The following is a 17,897-nucleotide window of genomic DNA, read 5'->3' on the forward strand; positions in this document are numbered from 1 at the left end:
CTCTCACATTCCCCTTACATTATCCATCCTTACCTCGGGTTACTGTCTCTCACATTCCCCTTACATTATCCATCCTTACCTCGGGTTACTGTCTCTCACATTCCCCTTACATTATATATCCTTACCTCGGGTTACTGTCTCTCACGTTCCCCTAACATGTTCCTCACTGTATCCTAACCCTTCCAGGTAACAGTCCAGCCAGCGTTACTCAGGACTCCCCCACCAAGGCCTTATCCCTCCACAGCAGAGGAGAGACTGAAGGAGCTCACAGCCAGCCTGGAGGAGGCAGGGAGGAGAGACTGAAGGGGCTCACAGCCAGCCTGGAGGAGGCAGGGAGGAGAGACTGAAGGAGCTCACAGCCAGCCTGGAGGAGGCAGGGAGGAGAGACTGAAGGAGCTCACAGCCAGGCTGGAGGAGGCAGGGAGGAGAGACTGAAGGAGCTCACAGCCAGCCTGGAGGAGGCAGGGAGGAGAGACTGAAGGAGCTCACAGCCAGCCTGGAGGAGGCAGGGAGGAGAGACTGAAGGAGCTCACAGCCAGCCTGGAGGAGGCAGGGAGGAGAGACTGAAGGAGCTCACAGCCAGCCTGGAGGAGGCAGGGAGGAGAGACTGAAGGAGCTCACAGCCAGGCTGGAGGAGGCAGGGAGGAGAGACTGAAGGAGCTCACAGCCAGCCTGGAGAAGGCAGGGAGGAGGCAGGCTACACTGCAGCAGGAAAAGATGGAGGCGCAGGCTGAGAACGTTGAGCTGCGGCAGAACAACAAACGGCTGCAGGTGTCAGTCACAGTGCTCCAGACACGCGTCCAGGAACAGGAGGGCCTGGAACAAGACCCAGCTAGACCAGGCGATACAGGGGATGAGGAATGCTCTCGCAGGTACTCACTCACAACATACACATTCAGATATCATCTCAGACATACCGAGGCTGCTAGTTATTAGTCCGACTTGATATGCTGACTCAAACTATTGTCATCTTTTCAACTGGCGTAGCAGGAGACGTTGAGAATGAAGACTGTTGAGGTATTTATCTTGATCACATAGTATCTTTTGAAATAGTATTGTAGTAGTCGTGGTAGTAGTCTTTCTATGATCGTCCTTTATGTAATGATTGTGGAACATGCAGACATTCTAGAACTCAACGCCATCGTTGGAACCCCGAGGAAAGAGAATGTTATGACGGAACAGGAAAGAGGTCGATTGCTGTTCTCAAATGGAAACTTCATTTAAGACTTAGTCTGAGGTGATTTCTGCTTGCTAATGGGCCTCAACACTGGCAGTGTTTTTGCACTTCACAATGCTAATTCTTTAACAAACTCCTCCCGTACGGTATATATTGACTTATATAAACTCTTGACACACTGAACTAACAGTAAGGTTTTCCTTCAATTTTTTACACTCCACTTACACTGAACAAAAATATAAATGAAACATGCAATAATTTTACAGTTACAGTTTATATAAAGAAATCAGTACATTTAAATAAATAAATTAGGCCCTAATCTATGGATTTCACATGACTGGGCAGGGGCACAGCCATGTGTGTGTCTGGGAGGGCATTGGCCCACCCACTGTGGAGGGGGGCCAGGTCCAGCCAGTCAGAATGAGTTTTTCCCCACAAAAAAAGGCTTTATTACAGACAGAAATACTCTTCGGTTTCATCAGCTGTCCGGTTGGCTGGTCTCAGACAATCAGGTGAAGAAGCTGGATGTGGAGGTCCTGGGCTGGCGTGGTTACACGTGGTCTGCGGGTTGTGAGGCCGGTTGGTCGTACTGCCAAATTCTCTAAAACAACATTGGAGGTGGCTTATGGTAGAGAAATGAACATTTTGATTATCTGGCAACAGCTCTGGTGGACATTCCTGCAGTCAGCATGCCAATTGCACGCTCCCTCAACTTGAGACATCTTCGGCATTATGTTGTGTGACAAAACTTCACATTTTAGAGTGGCCTTTTATTGTCCCCAGCACAAGGTACACCTGTGTAATGATCATGCGGTTTAATCAGCTTCTTGATATGCCACACCTGAAATGGAGAAATGCTCACTAACAGGGATAAGACCAACATTTTTTAGAGAAATACGTTTTTTGTGTGAATGGAACATTTTTATATTTTCATATTTTATTTCAACTCATGAAACATGAGAACAACACTTTACATTGCGTTTATATTTTAGTTCAGTATACATTAAATAAACTGTGTTGACTTAACATTGTGACTTTGAGAATCTAGATGTCTTGAACTCATTCTGTTGTTGATGAGAGTGGATCAGTTGATTATTCAAAAGTTGATTATTTAGTTAGTTTAGTTGATTAGGATCCCATTAGCTGTTGCTCATGCATGAATAATGATTGTGTGTTCAGATTTAGACTTTTACATTTTTTTTCTTTTTTTCTCCAGATGAATTGACTGGAGAGACTTGCGTGTGCCGAGGACAGAGTGGAGTCAGACATCCTTGACAGACGGGAGTTCTCTCCCAGCCGCCTCAGAGCAGATAGCAGAGCTGAGGGCTGAGCTGGAGAAGAGAGAGCAGGCCCTGAAAGACGACCAGGAGGAAGGAGACACACTCGTCATCACGCAGGAAGAACTGGACCGACAGAACACGGAAGCTACACAGGTCTGGTTCGAACTGGTGCGGACCGCACTGTGTTTTAATCAACCAATCAAATCTATTTTATAATGCCCTTTTTTACAGCAGCAGTAGTCCCAACCACTAATGGATTCAGAACATTTCATAATAGAGGAAATGGATGATCCCCCTAGAGAGGAAATGGATGATCCCCCCCCCTAGAGAGGAAATTGATGATGACCTAGAGAGGAAATGGATGATCCCCCTAGAGAGGAAATGGATGATCCCCTAGAGAGGAAATGGATGATCCCCCTCCCCTAGAGAGGAAATGGATGGTCACCTAGAGAGGAAATGGATGGTAACATAGAGAGGAAATGGATGATCCTCCTAGAGAGGAAATGGATGATCCCCTAGAGAGGAAATGGATGATCCCCCTAGAGAGGAAATGGATGATCCCCCTAGAGAGGAAATGGATGATCCCCTAGAGAGGAAATGGATGATCGACCTAGATAGAAAATGGATGGTCACCTAGAGAGGAAATGGATGGTCACCTAGATAGAAAATGGATGGTCACCTAGAGAGGAAATGGATGGTCACCTAGATAGGAAATGGATGATCACCTAGAGAGGAAATGGATGATCCCCCTAGAGAGGAAATGGATGATCCCCTAGAGAGGAAATGGATGATCCCCCTCCCCTAGAGAGGAAATGGATGATCCCCCTAGAGAGGAAATGGATGATCCCCCTAGAGAGGAAATGGATGGTCACATAGAGAGGAAATGGATGGTCACATAGAGAGGAAATGGATGATCACCTAGAGAGGAAATGGATGATCCCCCTAGAGAGGAAATGGATGATCCCCCTAGAGAGGAAATTGATGATCCCCCTAGAGAGGAAATGGATGATGACCTAGATAGAAAATGGATGGTCACCTAGAGAGGAAATGGATGGTCACCTAGATAGAAAATGGATGGTCACCTAGAGAGGAAATGGATGGTCACCTAGATAGGAAATGGATGATCCCCCTAGAGAGGAAATGGATGATCCCCTAGAGAGGAAATGGATGATCCCCCTAGAGAGGAAATGGATGATCCCCTAGAGAGGAAATGGATGATCCCCTCCCTAGAGAGGAAATGGATGATCCCCTAGAGAGGAAATGGATGGTCACATAGAGAGGAAATGGATGATCACCTAGAGAGGAAATGGATGATCCCCTAGAGAGGAAATGGATGATCCCCTTAGAGAGGAAATGGATGATCCCCCTAGAGAGGAAATTGATGATCCCCCTAGAGAGGAAATGGATGATGACCTAGATAGAAAATGGATGGTCACCTAGAGAGGAAATGGATGGTCACCTAGATAGGAAATGGATGATCACCTAGAGAGGAAATGGATGATCCCCCTAGAGAGGAAATGGATGATCCCCTAGAGAGAAAATGTATGATCCCCTAGAATATATTTAAAGGTTGATCAGGTTGTGGTTGTGACACTCACTTTTAGTCTGACGATATTAAACAAAAGTCTATGAAACATTTATATTAGTTTCGACACACAGCAATGTAACACTTCCTGGATCTGGAACAGCCAATCAATGCCGGAAGCAGTGCACCATGCACTGATGAATTGGCCGTGTATAGGAAGGAATGTGTTGATATGAATATATTGGTCATGTATAGGAAGGAATGTGTTGATATTAATATATTGGTCATGTATAGGAAGGAATGTGTTGATATGAATATATTGGTCATGTATAGGAAGGAATATGTTGATATGAATATATTGGTTGTGTATAGGAAGGAATGTGTTGATATTGGGATATACACAGCGTCTTAGACCATGTTGAAAAAGAAAGTCCATCAAGGATTACCACATGTTTTTAATGATTTAACCCCCTTTACAGAATTTAGACTTATTAAGGTAAGACTACCTATAAAATGGTTATCGAGATGCTATTGTTCTGTTCTTGTGTCTCCATGCAGCATGTGATCTCAGTGTAGGAGAAGCTCTCTGTTCAGCTGAAGGAGTCTGAGACTGAGGTGTTCAGGTTGCAGTCAGAGCTCAGTACCACCACCGACCAGAGGGTGGCGCTACAGAAAGAACTACAGGCCCAGCAGGAGAAACTGAGCCAGAGTGCTTACACCCTGAACCACCTCCACATGGGCAAGCAGCAGCTGGAGGCTACCGTCAAGGAGTTGAGGGAGAAACTTGGACGGGCAACAGCGATGGGCAAAGAGAACCAGGTGCTCCAGAGAACCGTACAGGAGAGGGAGGAGCAGCTGTCTGCTGCCCGGGCAGAGCTGTGTGAGGCTGGGGAGAGAGGGAGAGAATCCGGGGGGTCTGGAGAGGAGCTGGAGGAGCTCAGGAGAGAGCTGACTGAGATGAGGAGGGGATTTCAGAAGACTACGAGATGAAGATGGAGAAGCAGAGGCTGAAGACAGAGGCTGAGCAGGCCCAGGGGAGGATAGAGGAGCTGGCCAGGCAGGTCAGGGAGGTCCAGGATGCTCTCAGCAGGACTGTCCTGGAGAACAACACTCGTATCAAGGCTCTGAAGCTGGAGAAGAGCCAGCTGGAAGGGGAACTGGGCCAGGCAGAGAGGGGCCTCCAGGAGCAGGTCAGGGAGGTCCAGGATGCTCTCAGGAGAACAACACTCGTATCAAGGCTCTGAAGCTGGAGAAGAGCCAGCTGGAAGGGGAGCTGATCCAGGCAGAGAGGGGCCTCCAGGAGCAGGTCAGGCAGTACCAGCAGACCATTGAGGAGCTGATCCAGGCAGAGAGGGGCCTCCAGGAGCAGGTCAGGCAGACCATCGAGGAGCTGACCGCTGCCCGCTCCATGGACGCCTCGGCACTGCAGGTCCACTGTTGTTTCACTACTGTTTTACTATCTTCATGTACCTACATTCAACTTTAAAAAAAAATCTTTTCACTTTTGTAGCACTTTGACAATGAACTGTATTTTTTATTTTTTTGGTCAGGAATGTGTTGTACTAATAGCTTGATTATTTTCAGACGGCGCATGAGAGGACGGTGAAGCTGAACCAGGAGTTGAACCAGGAGTTGAACCAGGAGTTGAACCAGGAGTTGAACCAGGAGTTGAACCAGGAGTTGAACCAGGAGTTGAACCAGGAGTTGAACCAGGAGTTGAACCAGGAGTTGAACCAGGAGTTGAACCAGGAGTTGAACCAGGAGTTGAACCAGGAGTTGAACCTGGAGAAGAACCTGGAGAAGAACCTGGAGAAGAACCTGGAGAAGAACCTGGAGAAGAACCTGGAGAAGAACCTGGAGAAGAACCTGGAGAAGAACCTGGAGAAGAACCTGGAGAAGAACCTGGAGATCTCCCAGCTGAGGAGAGACGTGGAACAGATGGCCTCCGAACACAGAGACACCGACGAGATGCTATCCGTCACCGTGGCCGAAGAGACAAAACAGCTGATGGACCTCCTCCAGGTCAGCTCACAGACCATAGAGTTAGATGGAGAACTCATGTGTTGGAACGGGTTATATCCATGTAGATTCCTCTATCTAACTCTATGTGACAGACCTCTCTAACATCCTTATTTTATCTTGCCCACTCTGCTTGGAAATATCCCTTTTCTATTTTGTTGTTTTTAAATTGGGATTTCGTTTTTTTTTGGGTGAATTGTGTTTGCTGCTAAATGAATTGCCTCATTGATGACTTTAAAATGTTCTGAATGTGAATCTCCAGGAGAAGGACTCCTTCACTGAGAGCATGAGAGCTAACATGGCCGCCACCCAGAGGGAGCTGGAGGCCGTGGTCCAGGCAGCCACCCAGGAGGCTGAGACCCTGAGAGCCAACATGGCCGCCACCCAAAGGGAGCTGGAGGCCGTGGTCCAGGCAGCCACCCAGGAGGCTGAGACCCTGAGAGCCAACATGGCCGCCACCCAGAGGGAGCTGGAGGCCGGGGTCCAGGCAGCCACCCAGGAGGCTGAGACCCTGAGAGCCAACATGGCCGCCACCCAGAGGGAGCTGGAGGCCGTGGTCCAGGCAGCCACCCAGGAGGCTGAGACCCTGAGAGCCAACATGGCCGCCGCCCAGAGGGAGCTGGAGGCCGGGGTCCAGGCAGCCACCCAGGAGGCTGAGACCCTGAGAGCCAACATGGCCGCCGCCCAGAGGGAGCTGGAGGCCGGGGTCTAGGCAGCCACCCAGTAGGTTGAGACCCTGAGAGGAGCTCTGGAGGAGAAGGACAAGCAGCTGGGAGGCATGAAGGAAGACAACAGCCACCTGAAGGTACGTCCACAACATGTACTGTATGTGTACAGTGTCTATTTTGTATACAGTGGTACTGTGTGTTGGAGACAATTTTTTCCCTTGGGATATTAACATTAAATCCTATCCTATAAGGAGGAGAGAGAGCGTCTGAGGGACCAGCAGGGTAGGCCCCAGCTCCCCGGCCTGGCCGAGCCACGTACCCCGGACATCATCAATGGTAACACATCCTGTCATATCTCTTGTTGTTTTTTAAAATAAATATCTATGTATTGTATTTACTGCTAAATGAACAGCCTTATTGAGCACATTAACATGAACCACAGAACTGGAGTCGGACATCACCCAGCTGAAGACCTCAGGAGATGCCTGGAGGAGGACCATAGAGGACCAGCGGGGGCACCTCCTCTCCTCCCAGCAGTCTCTCATGGCGCAGCAGAATGAGTTGGAGCAGGCCCACCAACGCCACGAGCAGAGCAGAGAGAACTACGATAGGCTGATCCACGCCAAGGACGAGGAGATTGGGCGCCTGCAGCAGGAAGTAGTAGATCACTTCGGCCCTACCCGATACTCCCAGGAACAGGAAATGGTCATTCTCCAACGGGAAGACGAGACCAAGTCGTCCCTGAATAACAGGGAGAACGGCAACGAGAAACACGACCTGTCCAAGATGGAGGTAGAGAGACTAGTGAAGGTATTTCTTGAATTGGTGTTGTACTCAGCAGCAGCTGATGATTCGGGATGAATTACCATTCAGGATAATAAAGCATTATCTGATCTCAATTTGAAAGGCATTAAGGAGAAGGAGACGGAGATCAGCCAGCTGAATCAGAAGAACCAGAACCTCACCAGACAGCTGGACCAGCTGGTGGTCTCCAGAGAGGAGATGGGGAAGCTCAGCCAGATGGTCTAGCAGAAAGACGTAGAGATCCAGGCGCTGCACTCCCACGTCTCCCTGGGGGGGACGAGGCCACAGCCAAGACGTGATGTTCCTCCAGCAGCAGCTGCGGGCCTACGCCGTGGAGAGAGAGCAGGTCAAAATCACTATCAACTTTATTCAATTTATTAGTTTCAAAATCCTGGGTAATTTTCCTAATTTTTTTTCTCCAGAAATCCTAGTTGAAGGATTTCCTGTCTATTCCCTCTGGATTCCAGGAATCTTCCAACCAGGAATTTTGTTAAAGTTATTGGAATTTTACAACCCCAGTAATATATATATTTTTTGACTTGACTTGATTTACTGTAGGCCCTGGCGGTGCTGAATGAGAAGACGAGGGAGAACAGCCGGCTGAGGGGAGACTACCAGCACATCATTGACATTGTAGCAGGGAAGGAGGCTCCTCAAGGTCCAGCAGGAGAACATGAGGCCGTCCACCATGTCTGACCCCTCAGGGAGTCGAGAGATGTTCAGAGAGACCATTCAGAACCTGTCACGGATCATCAGGTATTGTTTTGTAATATATATACACAGTACCAGTCGGATCATCAGGTATTGTTTTAGAATATATATATATACACAGTACCCATCAAAAGCTTGGACGCACCTACTCAAGGAGTTTTCTTGATTTTTGACTATTTTCTACTTAATAATAGTGAAGACATCAAAACTATGAAATAACACATATGGAATCATGTGGTAACTGAAAATTAAAAATATATTTTAGATTCTATAAAGTGAGGCTTTTGCCCCTTTGCCTTGATGACAGCTTTGCACACTCTTGGCATTCTCTCAACCAGCCTCATGAGGTAATCACCCGGAATACAGAAGATAGCCCTATTTGGTAAAAGACCAAGTCCGTATTATGGCAAGACCAGCTCAAATAAGCATGCTTCTGCTGCCATGGCGATCAGGTATTGTCAGGGTGTATTTTGTTCTCAGGATTCATTTTGATTGACAGGTGTATTTTGATGGAGTCAGAGTTCAGAGCCCTGAAGGAGACCAACATGCAGGTGTCCCTCATGAGGGAGAAGGAGTCAGAGTTCAGAGCCCTGCAGGAGACCAACATGCAGGTGTCCCTCCTCATGAGGGAGAAGGAGTCAGAGTTCAGAGCCCTGCAGGAGACCAACATGCAGGTGTCCCTCCTCATGAGGGAGAAGGAGTCAGAGTTCAGAGCCCTGAAGGAGACCAAGATGCAGGTGTCCCTCCTCATAAGGGAGAAGGAGTTTGAGAGGAGCGCCGTGTCGGAGAAGGCTGCCGCCATGGAGAAGATGCTCGAGGACAGAGGTTATTCGTCATTTACACATCTTATACATATCAATTTTTGATCGATTTATCCACTTGCAAAATATGGGAAAATTGTCAACTTAAAATGTCTTAACTGGCATTAATAAAAGAGATGTCGAAGGACAGAGAGCAGGTTAAGATGTTTGGAGATCATTGTGGTGAAAACCACAAAATCATATACTCATCATCGTATACTACTACTAACTGCAATATATATTTTTTAAATGATGATTTATTTTAATGAATGTCGTCTGTTCCCCATATTTAGCTTTAGTAAATGATAAGATATATAGTAAAGAATGACAGAGAAAGTCAAAGTCAAATAGACTATTAAATAGTTTAAATACATTATTGGTTAAATATTTTCACAAACAGATTATAAAGTTGTTTTCTTTCCTGACCCCTTCCATTGATCTGTTTCCCAGGGCAACAGTGAGAGGTCAGGGGAGCTGAACCAGCTTCTGAATGAGCTGAGGTCCATGCAGGAGAAAGCTGTGGCCTTCCAGCAGGAGAGAGACCAGGTCATGCTGGCTCTCAAACAGGAACAGGTGGAGACCACAGCCACACAGACAGAGGTAGGCTGGATGGATACACACACAGACTGAGGCTATATACAGGGTATTACAGTACAGAGTCAATGTGGAGGCTATATACAGGGGTACTGGTACAGAGTCAATGTGGAGGCTATATACAGGGGGTACTGGTACAGAGTCAATGTGGAGGCTATATACAGGGGATACCAGTACAACGTGGAGGCTATATACAGGGGGTACTGGTACAGAGTCAATGTGGAGGCTATATACAGGGGGTACAGGTACAGAGTCAATGTGGAGGCTATATACAGGGTATTACGGTACAGAGTCAATGTGGAGGCTATATACAGGGTATTACGGTACAATGTGGAGGCTATATACAGGGGGTACCAGTACAGAGTCAATGTGGAGGCTATATATAGGGGGTACCGGTACAGAGTCAATGTGGAGGCTATATACAGGGGATACCAGTACAACGTGGAGGCTATATACAGGGGGTACCGGTAGAGAGTCAATGTGGAGGCTATATACAGGGGGTACAGGTACAGAGTCAATGTGGAGGCTATATACAGGGTATTACGGTACAGAGTCAATGTGGAGGCTACATACAGGGGGTACTGGTACAGAGTCAATGTGGAGGCTACATACAGGGGGTACCGGTACAGAGTCAATGTGGAGGCTATATACAGGGGGTACCGGTACAGAGTCAATGTGGAGGCTATATACAGGGGGTACCGGTACAGAGTCAATGTGGAGGCTATATACAGGGGGTACCGGTACAGAGTCAATGTGGAGGCTATATACAGGGGGTACCGGTACAGAGTCAATGTGTCAATGTGCGGGGGCACCGCTCAGGTCTGTTGTTGTTGTAGTCAGGAGATGGTTATCCCTATGTTGTGGTTGTAGTCAGGAGATGGTTATCCCTATGTTGTTGTTGTAGTCAGGAGATGGTTATCCCTATGTTGTTGTTGTTGTAGTCAGGAGATGGTTATCCCTATGTTGTGGTTGTTGTTGTGGTTGTAGTCAGGAGATGGTCATCCCTATGTTGTTGTGGTTGTTGTTGTAGTCAGGAGATGGTCATCCCTATGTGGTTGTTGTTGTAGTCAGGAGATGGTCATCCCTATGTTGTTGTGGTTGTTGTTGTAGTCAGGAGATGGTTATCCCTATGTTGTTGTTGTTGTAGTCAAGAGATGGTTATCCCTATGTTGTTGTTGTGGTTGTAGTCAGGAGATGGTTATCCCTATGTTGTTGTTGTTGTAGTCACTATGCTATACTGAAACTGTCATTGTCTCCACTATGCTATACTGAAACTGTCATTGTCTCCACTATGCTATACTGAAACTGTCATTGTCTCCACTATGCTATAATGAAACAGTCATTGACTCCACTTTGGTATGTACAGACAGGAATGTACAGACAGGAATGTACAGACAGGAAGGTATGGAATGTACAGACAGGAAGGTATGGAATGTACAGACAGGAAGGTATGGAATGTACAGACAGGAAGGTATGGAATGTACAGACAGGTATGTACAGACAGGTATGTACAGACAGGTATGTACAGACAGGAATGTACAGACAGGAAGGTATGGAATGTACAGACAGGAAGGTATGGAATGTACAGACAGGAAGGTATGGTATGTACAGACAGGTATGTACAGACAGGTATGTACAGACAGGTATGTACAGACAGGTATGTACAGACAGGTATGTACAGACAGGAATGTACAGACAGGAAGGTATGGAATGTACAGACAGGAAGGTATGGAATGTACAGACAGGAAGGTATGGAATGTACAGACAGGAAGGTATGGAATGTACAGACAGGAAGGTATGGAATGTACAGACAGGAAGGTATGGTATGTACAGACAGGTATGTACAGACCGGTATGTACAGACAGGAAGGTATGGTATGTATAGACAGGTATGTACAGACAGGAAGGTATGGAATGTACAGACAGGTATGTACAGACAGGTATGTACAGACCGGTATGTACAGACAGGAAGGTATGGTATGTATAGACAGGTATGTACAGACAGGAAGGTATGGTATGTACAGACAGGTATGTACAGACAGGAATGTATGGTATGTACAGACAGGAAGGTATGGAAAAGGAATGCATATCACCCAGAACATCTCTAGCTTCAGCAGCAGGTGAGGAGGAGGACAGGTGTTTGATCCAGACATAAATCAGCTGATTACAGACACCTGTTTTCATCGCCACGTTCCTCTTTGAAAACCGGTCTGCTTTTTCCCTTCTCTCTACAGTAAACTAGGCTTTTTTCCGAGACCCAAAAAAATGGCACCCTATTCCCTGTAAGGGTGCACTACTTTTTGACTAGTCCCCATTGGGAATAGGGCACCATTTGGCATGCTGTCCCGAGTCTTTTGTGCCAGGTTCTCCAGTCTAAGCTCATGGCCTAGCCAGTATAGTCTGGTCAAATACGGTGCCGTGTTTAGGAAATAGGGTGCCATTTCATTTGGGATGCAGCCAAGTGATGGAACTTAAAGTAACTGTCCAGTGTTTCCAGATGTCTGTGAAATAGGATCTACAGACCTCGACCAAAGTGGCACAGCGGCCTAAAGGCACTGCATCTCAGTGCTTGAGGCATCACTACAGACCCGGGTTTGAGCCCAGGCTGTGTCACAACCGGCCGTGACCGGTTTCAGTGGAAGCAGCAGGGCATGTTTCGGAGGAAGCAGCAGGGCATGTTTCAGAGGAAGCAGCAGGGCATGTTTCAGAGGAAGCAGCAGGGCATGTTTCAGAGGAAGCAGCAGGGCATGTTTCAGAGGAAGCAGCAGGGCATGTTTCGGAGGAAGCAGCAGGGCATGTTTCGGAGGAAGCAGCAGGGCATGTTTCGGAGGAAGCAGCAGGGCATGTTTCTGAGTGTTTCAGAGGAAGCATGTCTCGATCTTCAACTCTCCCAAGCTCGCTGGGAGTCGCTGTGGTGAGACGAGGCCTTAACTTCGGATTGGATACGGCGACATTGGGATTCCTGACGAAACGAAGAAAAGGACTTGATGATTAGTTGACAACTAGAATCATGTCTGTTGAATTATTCAAATACATGGGATGGCTGTGGGTCCCTGAGGAGAGGTCTGAAAACCCCTGGTCTGGAGTCCAACTACGTTACCCAGTAGACATCTGGCATTCCATTCCAGAATGTTCTACAGGCCCATTTCACATGTTGTTATCAGCCAACCGCTCAAATAACACAAATAGAGTCAATCACATTATTAGTATAGTAACAGTGCTAACACTACAGGAATCAATCCCACCCAGGAATAGAGTTTCCCACATCAGTCTGCATTCTCAGACACAGAGAGACTCAGACACACTCACACACACACACACACACACACACACACACACACACACACACACACACTGTAAGCTGCAATGGTCTACTGATTACGCTATCAGCTGTAGACATGGTTATTACATCATAGTACACACACACACACACACACACACATACACACACACACCACCTCTCGTCTGTTTTTCATTCACTACAGGAATCCAGATGTATGAGCGGTTTAGTTGAACTGATAAAGGCTGTGAAACGGTTAAAGGGGGCCATCTGGTTTGTGAACCATCGGAAGGCCCATCATACCCTGATCTGCACCTCTGACTTGAATCTTTCTTTTGGCCATGGCGGTCTGTTACATAAATATATAGTCCCGACAGTCAGACTTAAACTGTTCCGTGTAGCCACGCTAGCCATGCTTCAGACTTCTGGGAAGCTGTGTGTGTGTGTGTGTATGTGTGTGTTACAGTTGATGTGAGGCAGGTGATGTTGGACGAAGCTCAGGACAAGTTGATGAACCTGTTGAATAGCACCGAGGGTAAAGTCAACCAGTAAGTCCAACACAACAATGACTTGAGCAGATTTCAAAGGCAGACTCAGTGTTGTCATATTGTCACAAGTGTTCACCACAGATTTTTTTGTGAGATGAGCGAGATGCAAAACTGTGTCTCTCACACACAGTCACACACAGTGTTGAACAAATGCTACAACGTGGTAGCTGCTGGGAACCAAACAGTGGAGAAGTTTAGCCTCGCGCCTCAATGCTCTTTAGTTGTGAGGGAAAACGGACAGATAATGTTGTTTTACTACTTAAAACAAAACAAAAAATCTTGTTCTTCTCTCATGTAAGTTGATCAGAGGTCGTGATTATGAAGCACTCATGCCGGTGATTAGTGTAGACAACATCTTAAATTGCAAATCAAAACTATAACGAGTATAAAGCATGAGTTGTTAGTGAAATGAACCACATGTTGAAGAAAATGGCATTTGATATCATCCACCATATAGAGCTATATGTACTAGAGACTAGGTCGTATTAATAGAGCTATATGTACTAGAGACTAGGTCGTACTAGAGGCTGGGTCATATTAATAGAGCTATATGTACTAGAGACTAGGTCGTATTAATAGAGCTATATGTACTAGAGACTAGGTCGTATTAATAGAGCTATATGTACTAGAGACTAGGTCGTATTAATAGAGCTATATGTACTAGAGACTAGGTCGTATTAATAGAGCTATATGTACTAGAGACTAGGTCGTACTAGAGACTAGGTCGTATTTATAGAGCTATATGTACTAGAGACTAGGTCGTACTAGAGACTAGGTCGTACTAGAGACTAGGTCGTATTAATAGAGCTATATGTACTAGAGGCTAGGTCGTATTAATAGAGCTATATGTACTAGAGACTAGGTCGTATTAATAGAGCTATATGTACTAGAGACTAGGTCGTACTAGAGGCTAGGTCGTACTAGAGACTAGGTCGTATTAATAGAGCTATATGTACTAGAGACTAGGTCGTATTAATAGAGCTATATGTACTAGAGACTAGGTCGTATTAATAGAGCTATATGTACTAAAGACTAGGTCGTATTAATAGAGCTATATGTACTATAGTCTGGGTTGTATTAATAGAGCTATATGTACTAGAGACTAGGTCGTATTAATAGAGCTATATGTACTAGAGACTAGGTCGTATTAATAGAGCTATATGTACTAGAGACTAGGTCGTATTAATAGAGCTATATGTACTAGAGACTAGGTCGTATTAATAGAGCTATATGTACTAGAGACTAGGTCGTATTAATAGAGCTATATGTACTAGAGACTAGGTCGTATTAATAGAGCTATATGTACTAGAGACTAGGTTGTATTAATAGAGATATATGTACTAGAGGCTAGGTCGTACTAGAGGCTAGGTCGTATTAATAGAGCTATATGTACTAGAGACTAGGTTGTATTAATAGAGCTATATGTACTAGAGACTAGGTCGTATTAATAGAGCTATATGTACTAGAGACTAGGTCGTATTAATAGAGCTATATGTACTAGAGACTAGGTCATATTAATAGAGCTATATGTACTAGAGACTAGGTTGTATTAATAGAGCTATATGTACTAGACTAGGTTGTACTAGAGGCTAGGTTGTATTAATAGAGCTATATGTACTAGAGACTAGGTCGTACTAGAGGCTAGGTCGTATTAATAGAGCTATGTACTAGAGGCTAGGTCGTACTAGAGGCTAGGTCGTATTAATAGAGCTATATGTACTAGAGACTAGGTCGTACTAGAGGCTAGGTCGTATTAATAGAGCTATATGTACTTAGAGCTATATGTACTAGAGACTAGGTTGTACTAGAGGTTAGGTCGTATTAATAGAGCTATATGTACTTAGAGCTATATGTACTAGAGACTAGGTCATACTTGAGGCTAGGTCGTTTTAATAGAGCTATATGTACTAGAGACTAGGTTGTATTAATAGAGCTATATGTACTAGAGACTAGGTCATATTAATAGAGCTATATGTACTAGAGACTAGGTCGTATTAATAGAGCTATATGTACTAAAGACTAGGTCGTATTAATAGAGCTATATGTACTAGAGACTAGGTCGTATTAATAGAGCTATATGTACTAGAGGCTAGGTCGTATTAATAGAGCTATATGTACTAGAGGCTAGGTCGTACTAGAGGCTAGGTCGTATTAATAGAGCTATATGTACTAGAGGCTAGGTCGTATTAATAGAGCTATATGTACTAGAGGCTAGGTCGTATTAATAGAGCTATATGTACTAGAGGCTAGGTCGTATTAATAGAGCTATATGTACTAGAGGCTAGGTCGTATTAATAGAGCTATATGTACTAGAGACTAGGTCGTATTAATAGAGCTATATGTACTAGAGGCTAGGTCGTACTAGAGGCTAGGTCGTACTAGAGGCTAGGTCGTATTAATAGAGCTATATGTACTAGAGTGTAGGTTGTATTAATAGAGCTATATGTACTAGAGACTAGGTCGTACTAGAGGCTAGGTCATATTAATAGAGCTATATGTACTAGAGACTAGGTCTTATTAATAGAGCTATATGTACTAGAGGCTAGGTCGTATTAATAGAGCTATATGTACTTCTCCTCTTTTCTCCCTCTGCTCTTCTTCTCCTCCTCTTTTCTCCCTCTGTTCTTCTTCTCCTCTTTTCTCCCTCTGTTCTTCTTCTCCTCTTTTCTCCCTCTGCTCTTCTTCTCTTCTTCTCCTCTTTTCTCCCTCTGCTCTTCTTCTCTTCTTCTCCTCTTTTCTCCCTCTGCTCTTCTTCTCCTCTTTTCTCCCTCTGCTCTTCTTCTCCTCTTTTCTCCCTCTGTTCTTCTTCTCCTCTTTTCTCCCTCTGTTCTTCTCCTCTTTTCTCCCTCTGTTCTTCTCCTCTTTTCTCCCTCTGTTCTTCTTCTTCTCCTCTTTTCTCCCTCTGCTCTTCTTCTTCTCCTCTTTCTCCCTCTGCTCTTCTTCTTCTTCTCTTCTTCTCCTCTTTTCTCCCTCTGCTCTTCTTCTTCTCCTCTTTTCTCCCTCTGTTCTTCTTCTTCTCCTTTCTCCCTCTGCTCTTCTCTTCTTCTCCTCTTTCTCCCTCTGTTCTTCTCCTCTTTTCTCCCTCTGTTCTTCTCCTCTTTTCTCCCTCTGTTCTTCTTCTTCTCCTCTTTTCTCCCTCTGCTCTTCTTCTTCTCCTTCTTTCTCCCTCTGTTCTTCTTCTTCTCCTCTTTCTCCCTCTGCTCTTCTTCTTCTTCTCTTCTTCTCCTCTTTTCTCCCTCTGCTCTTCTTCTCCTCTTTTCTCCCTCTGCTCTTCTTCTCCTCTTTTCTCCCTCTGCTCTTTTTCTTCTCCTCTTTTCTCCCTCTGCTCTTTTTCTTCTCCTCTTTTCTCCCTCTGCTCTTCTTCTTCTCCTCTTTTCTCCCTCTGCTCTTCTCTTCTTCTCCTCTTTACTCAGCAGCATCACCACCCTGGATGGTTCCGACCTTGAATATGTGGACATCTATAAGTACCTAGGTGTCTGGCTAGACTGTAAACTCTCCTTCCAGACTCATATCAAACATCTCCAATCGAAAATCAAATCAAGAATCAGCTTTCTATTCCGCAACAAAGCCTCCTTCACTCACGCCGCCTAACTTACCCTAGTAAAACTGACTATCCTACGATCCTCGACTTCGGCGATGTCATCTACAAAATTGCTTCCAACACTCTACTCAGCAAATTGGATGCAGTTTATCACAGTGCCATCCGTTTTGTCACTAAAGCACCTTATACCACCCACCACTGCGACTTGTATGCTCTAGTCGGCTGGCCCTCGCTACATATTCGTCGCCAGACCCACTGGCTCCAGGTCATCTACAAGTCCATGCTAGGTAAAGCTCCGCCTTATCTCAGTTCACTGGTCACGATGGCAACACCCATCCGCAGCACGCGCTCCAGCAGGTGTATCTCACTGATCATCCCTAAAGCCAACACCTCATTTGGCCGCCTTTCGTTCCAGTTCTCTGCTGCCTGTGACTGGAACGAATTGCAAAAATCGCTGAAGTTGGAGACTTTTATCTCCCTCACCAACTTCAAACATCTGCTATCTGAGCAGCTAACCGATCGCTGCAGCTGTACATAGTCTATTGGTAAATAGCCCACCCATTTTTACCTACCTCATCCCCATACTGTTTTTATTTATTTACTTTTCTGCTCTTTTGCACACCAATATCTCTACCTGTACATGACCATCTGATCATTTATCACTCCAGCGTTATTAATCTGCAAAATTGTAATTATTCGCCTACCTCCTCATGCCTTTTGCACACAATGTATATAGACTCTCTTTTTTTCTACTGTGTTATTGACTTGTTAATTGTTTACTCCATGTGTAACTCTGTGTTGTCTGTTCACACTGCTATGCTTTATCTTAGCCAGGTCGCAGTTGCAAATGAGAACTTGTTCTCAACTACCTGGTGAAATAAAAAAAATAAAAAAATAAAAACTCCCTCTGTTCTGCTCTTCTTCTCCTCTTTTCTCCCTCTGTTCTTCTTC

General features: G+C 45.5%; 2 protein-coding genes across 3 annotated transcripts; both read left to right on the plus strand.

The window, feature by feature from the left end:
* The first annotated feature begins 2,392 nt into the window (after positions 1 to 2,392).
* On the plus strand, positions 2,393 to 6,794 carry LOC112262247 (thyroid receptor-interacting protein 11-like). Its single transcript, XM_042330331.1, has 4 exons — positions 2,393 to 2,610; positions 4,541 to 5,411; positions 5,567 to 6,004; positions 6,264 to 6,794. Exons 2-4 carry the CDS (start codon positions 5,391 to 5,393, stop codon positions 6,711 to 6,713), a joined length of 909 nt encoding a protein of 302 aa, XP_042186265.1. The 5' UTR covers positions 2,393 to 2,610; positions 4,541 to 5,390; the 3' UTR covers positions 6,714 to 6,794.
* Positions 6,713 to 9,587, plus strand: LOC112262248 (thyroid receptor-interacting protein 11-like). Of its 2 annotated transcripts, XR_006084657.1 has the most exons (5): positions 6,713 to 6,806; positions 6,921 to 7,005; positions 7,112 to 7,479; positions 7,577 to 7,819; positions 8,032 to 8,151. XR_006084657.1 is itself a non-coding variant. In XM_042330332.1 (4 exons), exons 2-4 carry the CDS (start codon positions 8,147 to 8,149, stop codon positions 9,443 to 9,445), a joined length of 420 nt encoding a protein of 139 aa, XP_042186266.1. In that variant the 5' UTR covers positions 7,626 to 7,819; positions 8,032 to 8,146; the 3' UTR covers positions 9,446 to 9,587. The 2 variants fall into 2 exon arrangements, 1 of the variants encoding a protein (XP_042186266.1); XM_042330332.1 differs by lacking the exons at positions 6,713 to 6,806; positions 6,921 to 7,005; positions 7,112 to 7,479 and adding exons at positions 8,684 to 9,009; positions 9,435 to 9,587 and having other exon boundaries at positions 7,626 to 7,819; positions 8,032 to 8,229.
* Positions 9,588 to 17,897: the final 8,310 nt, after the last annotated feature.

This window comes from Oncorhynchus tshawytscha, linkage group LG11 (assembly GCF_018296145.1).
Source record: "Oncorhynchus tshawytscha isolate Ot180627B linkage group LG11, Otsh_v2.0, whole genome shotgun sequence".
Classification (NCBI taxonomy): Eukaryota; Metazoa; Chordata; class Actinopteri; order Salmoniformes; family Salmonidae; genus Oncorhynchus; species Oncorhynchus tshawytscha.

Excerpts from the sequence above, each read along its gene's own strand:
- LOC112262248 (XM_042330332.1), top strand. The coding sequence starts at position 8,147 with ATGAGGCCGTCCACCATGTCTGACCCCTCAGGGAGTCGAGAGATGTTC. Across the intron at positions 8,230-8,683 it reads AACCTGTCACGGATCATCAG|GTGTATTTTGATGGAGTCAG; the intron begins GTATTGTTTTGT and ends TTTGATTGACAG.
- LOC112262247 (XM_042330331.1), top strand. The coding sequence starts at position 5,391 with ATGGACGCCTCGGCACTGCAG. Across the intron at positions 5,412-5,566 it reads TGGACGCCTCGGCACTGCAG|ACGGCGCATGAGAGGACGGT; the intron begins GTCCACTGTTGT and ends GATTATTTTCAG. Across the intron at positions 6,005-6,263 it reads AGCTGATGGACCTCCTCCAG|GAGAAGGACTCCTTCACTGA; the intron begins GTCAGCTCACAG and ends GTGAATCTCCAG.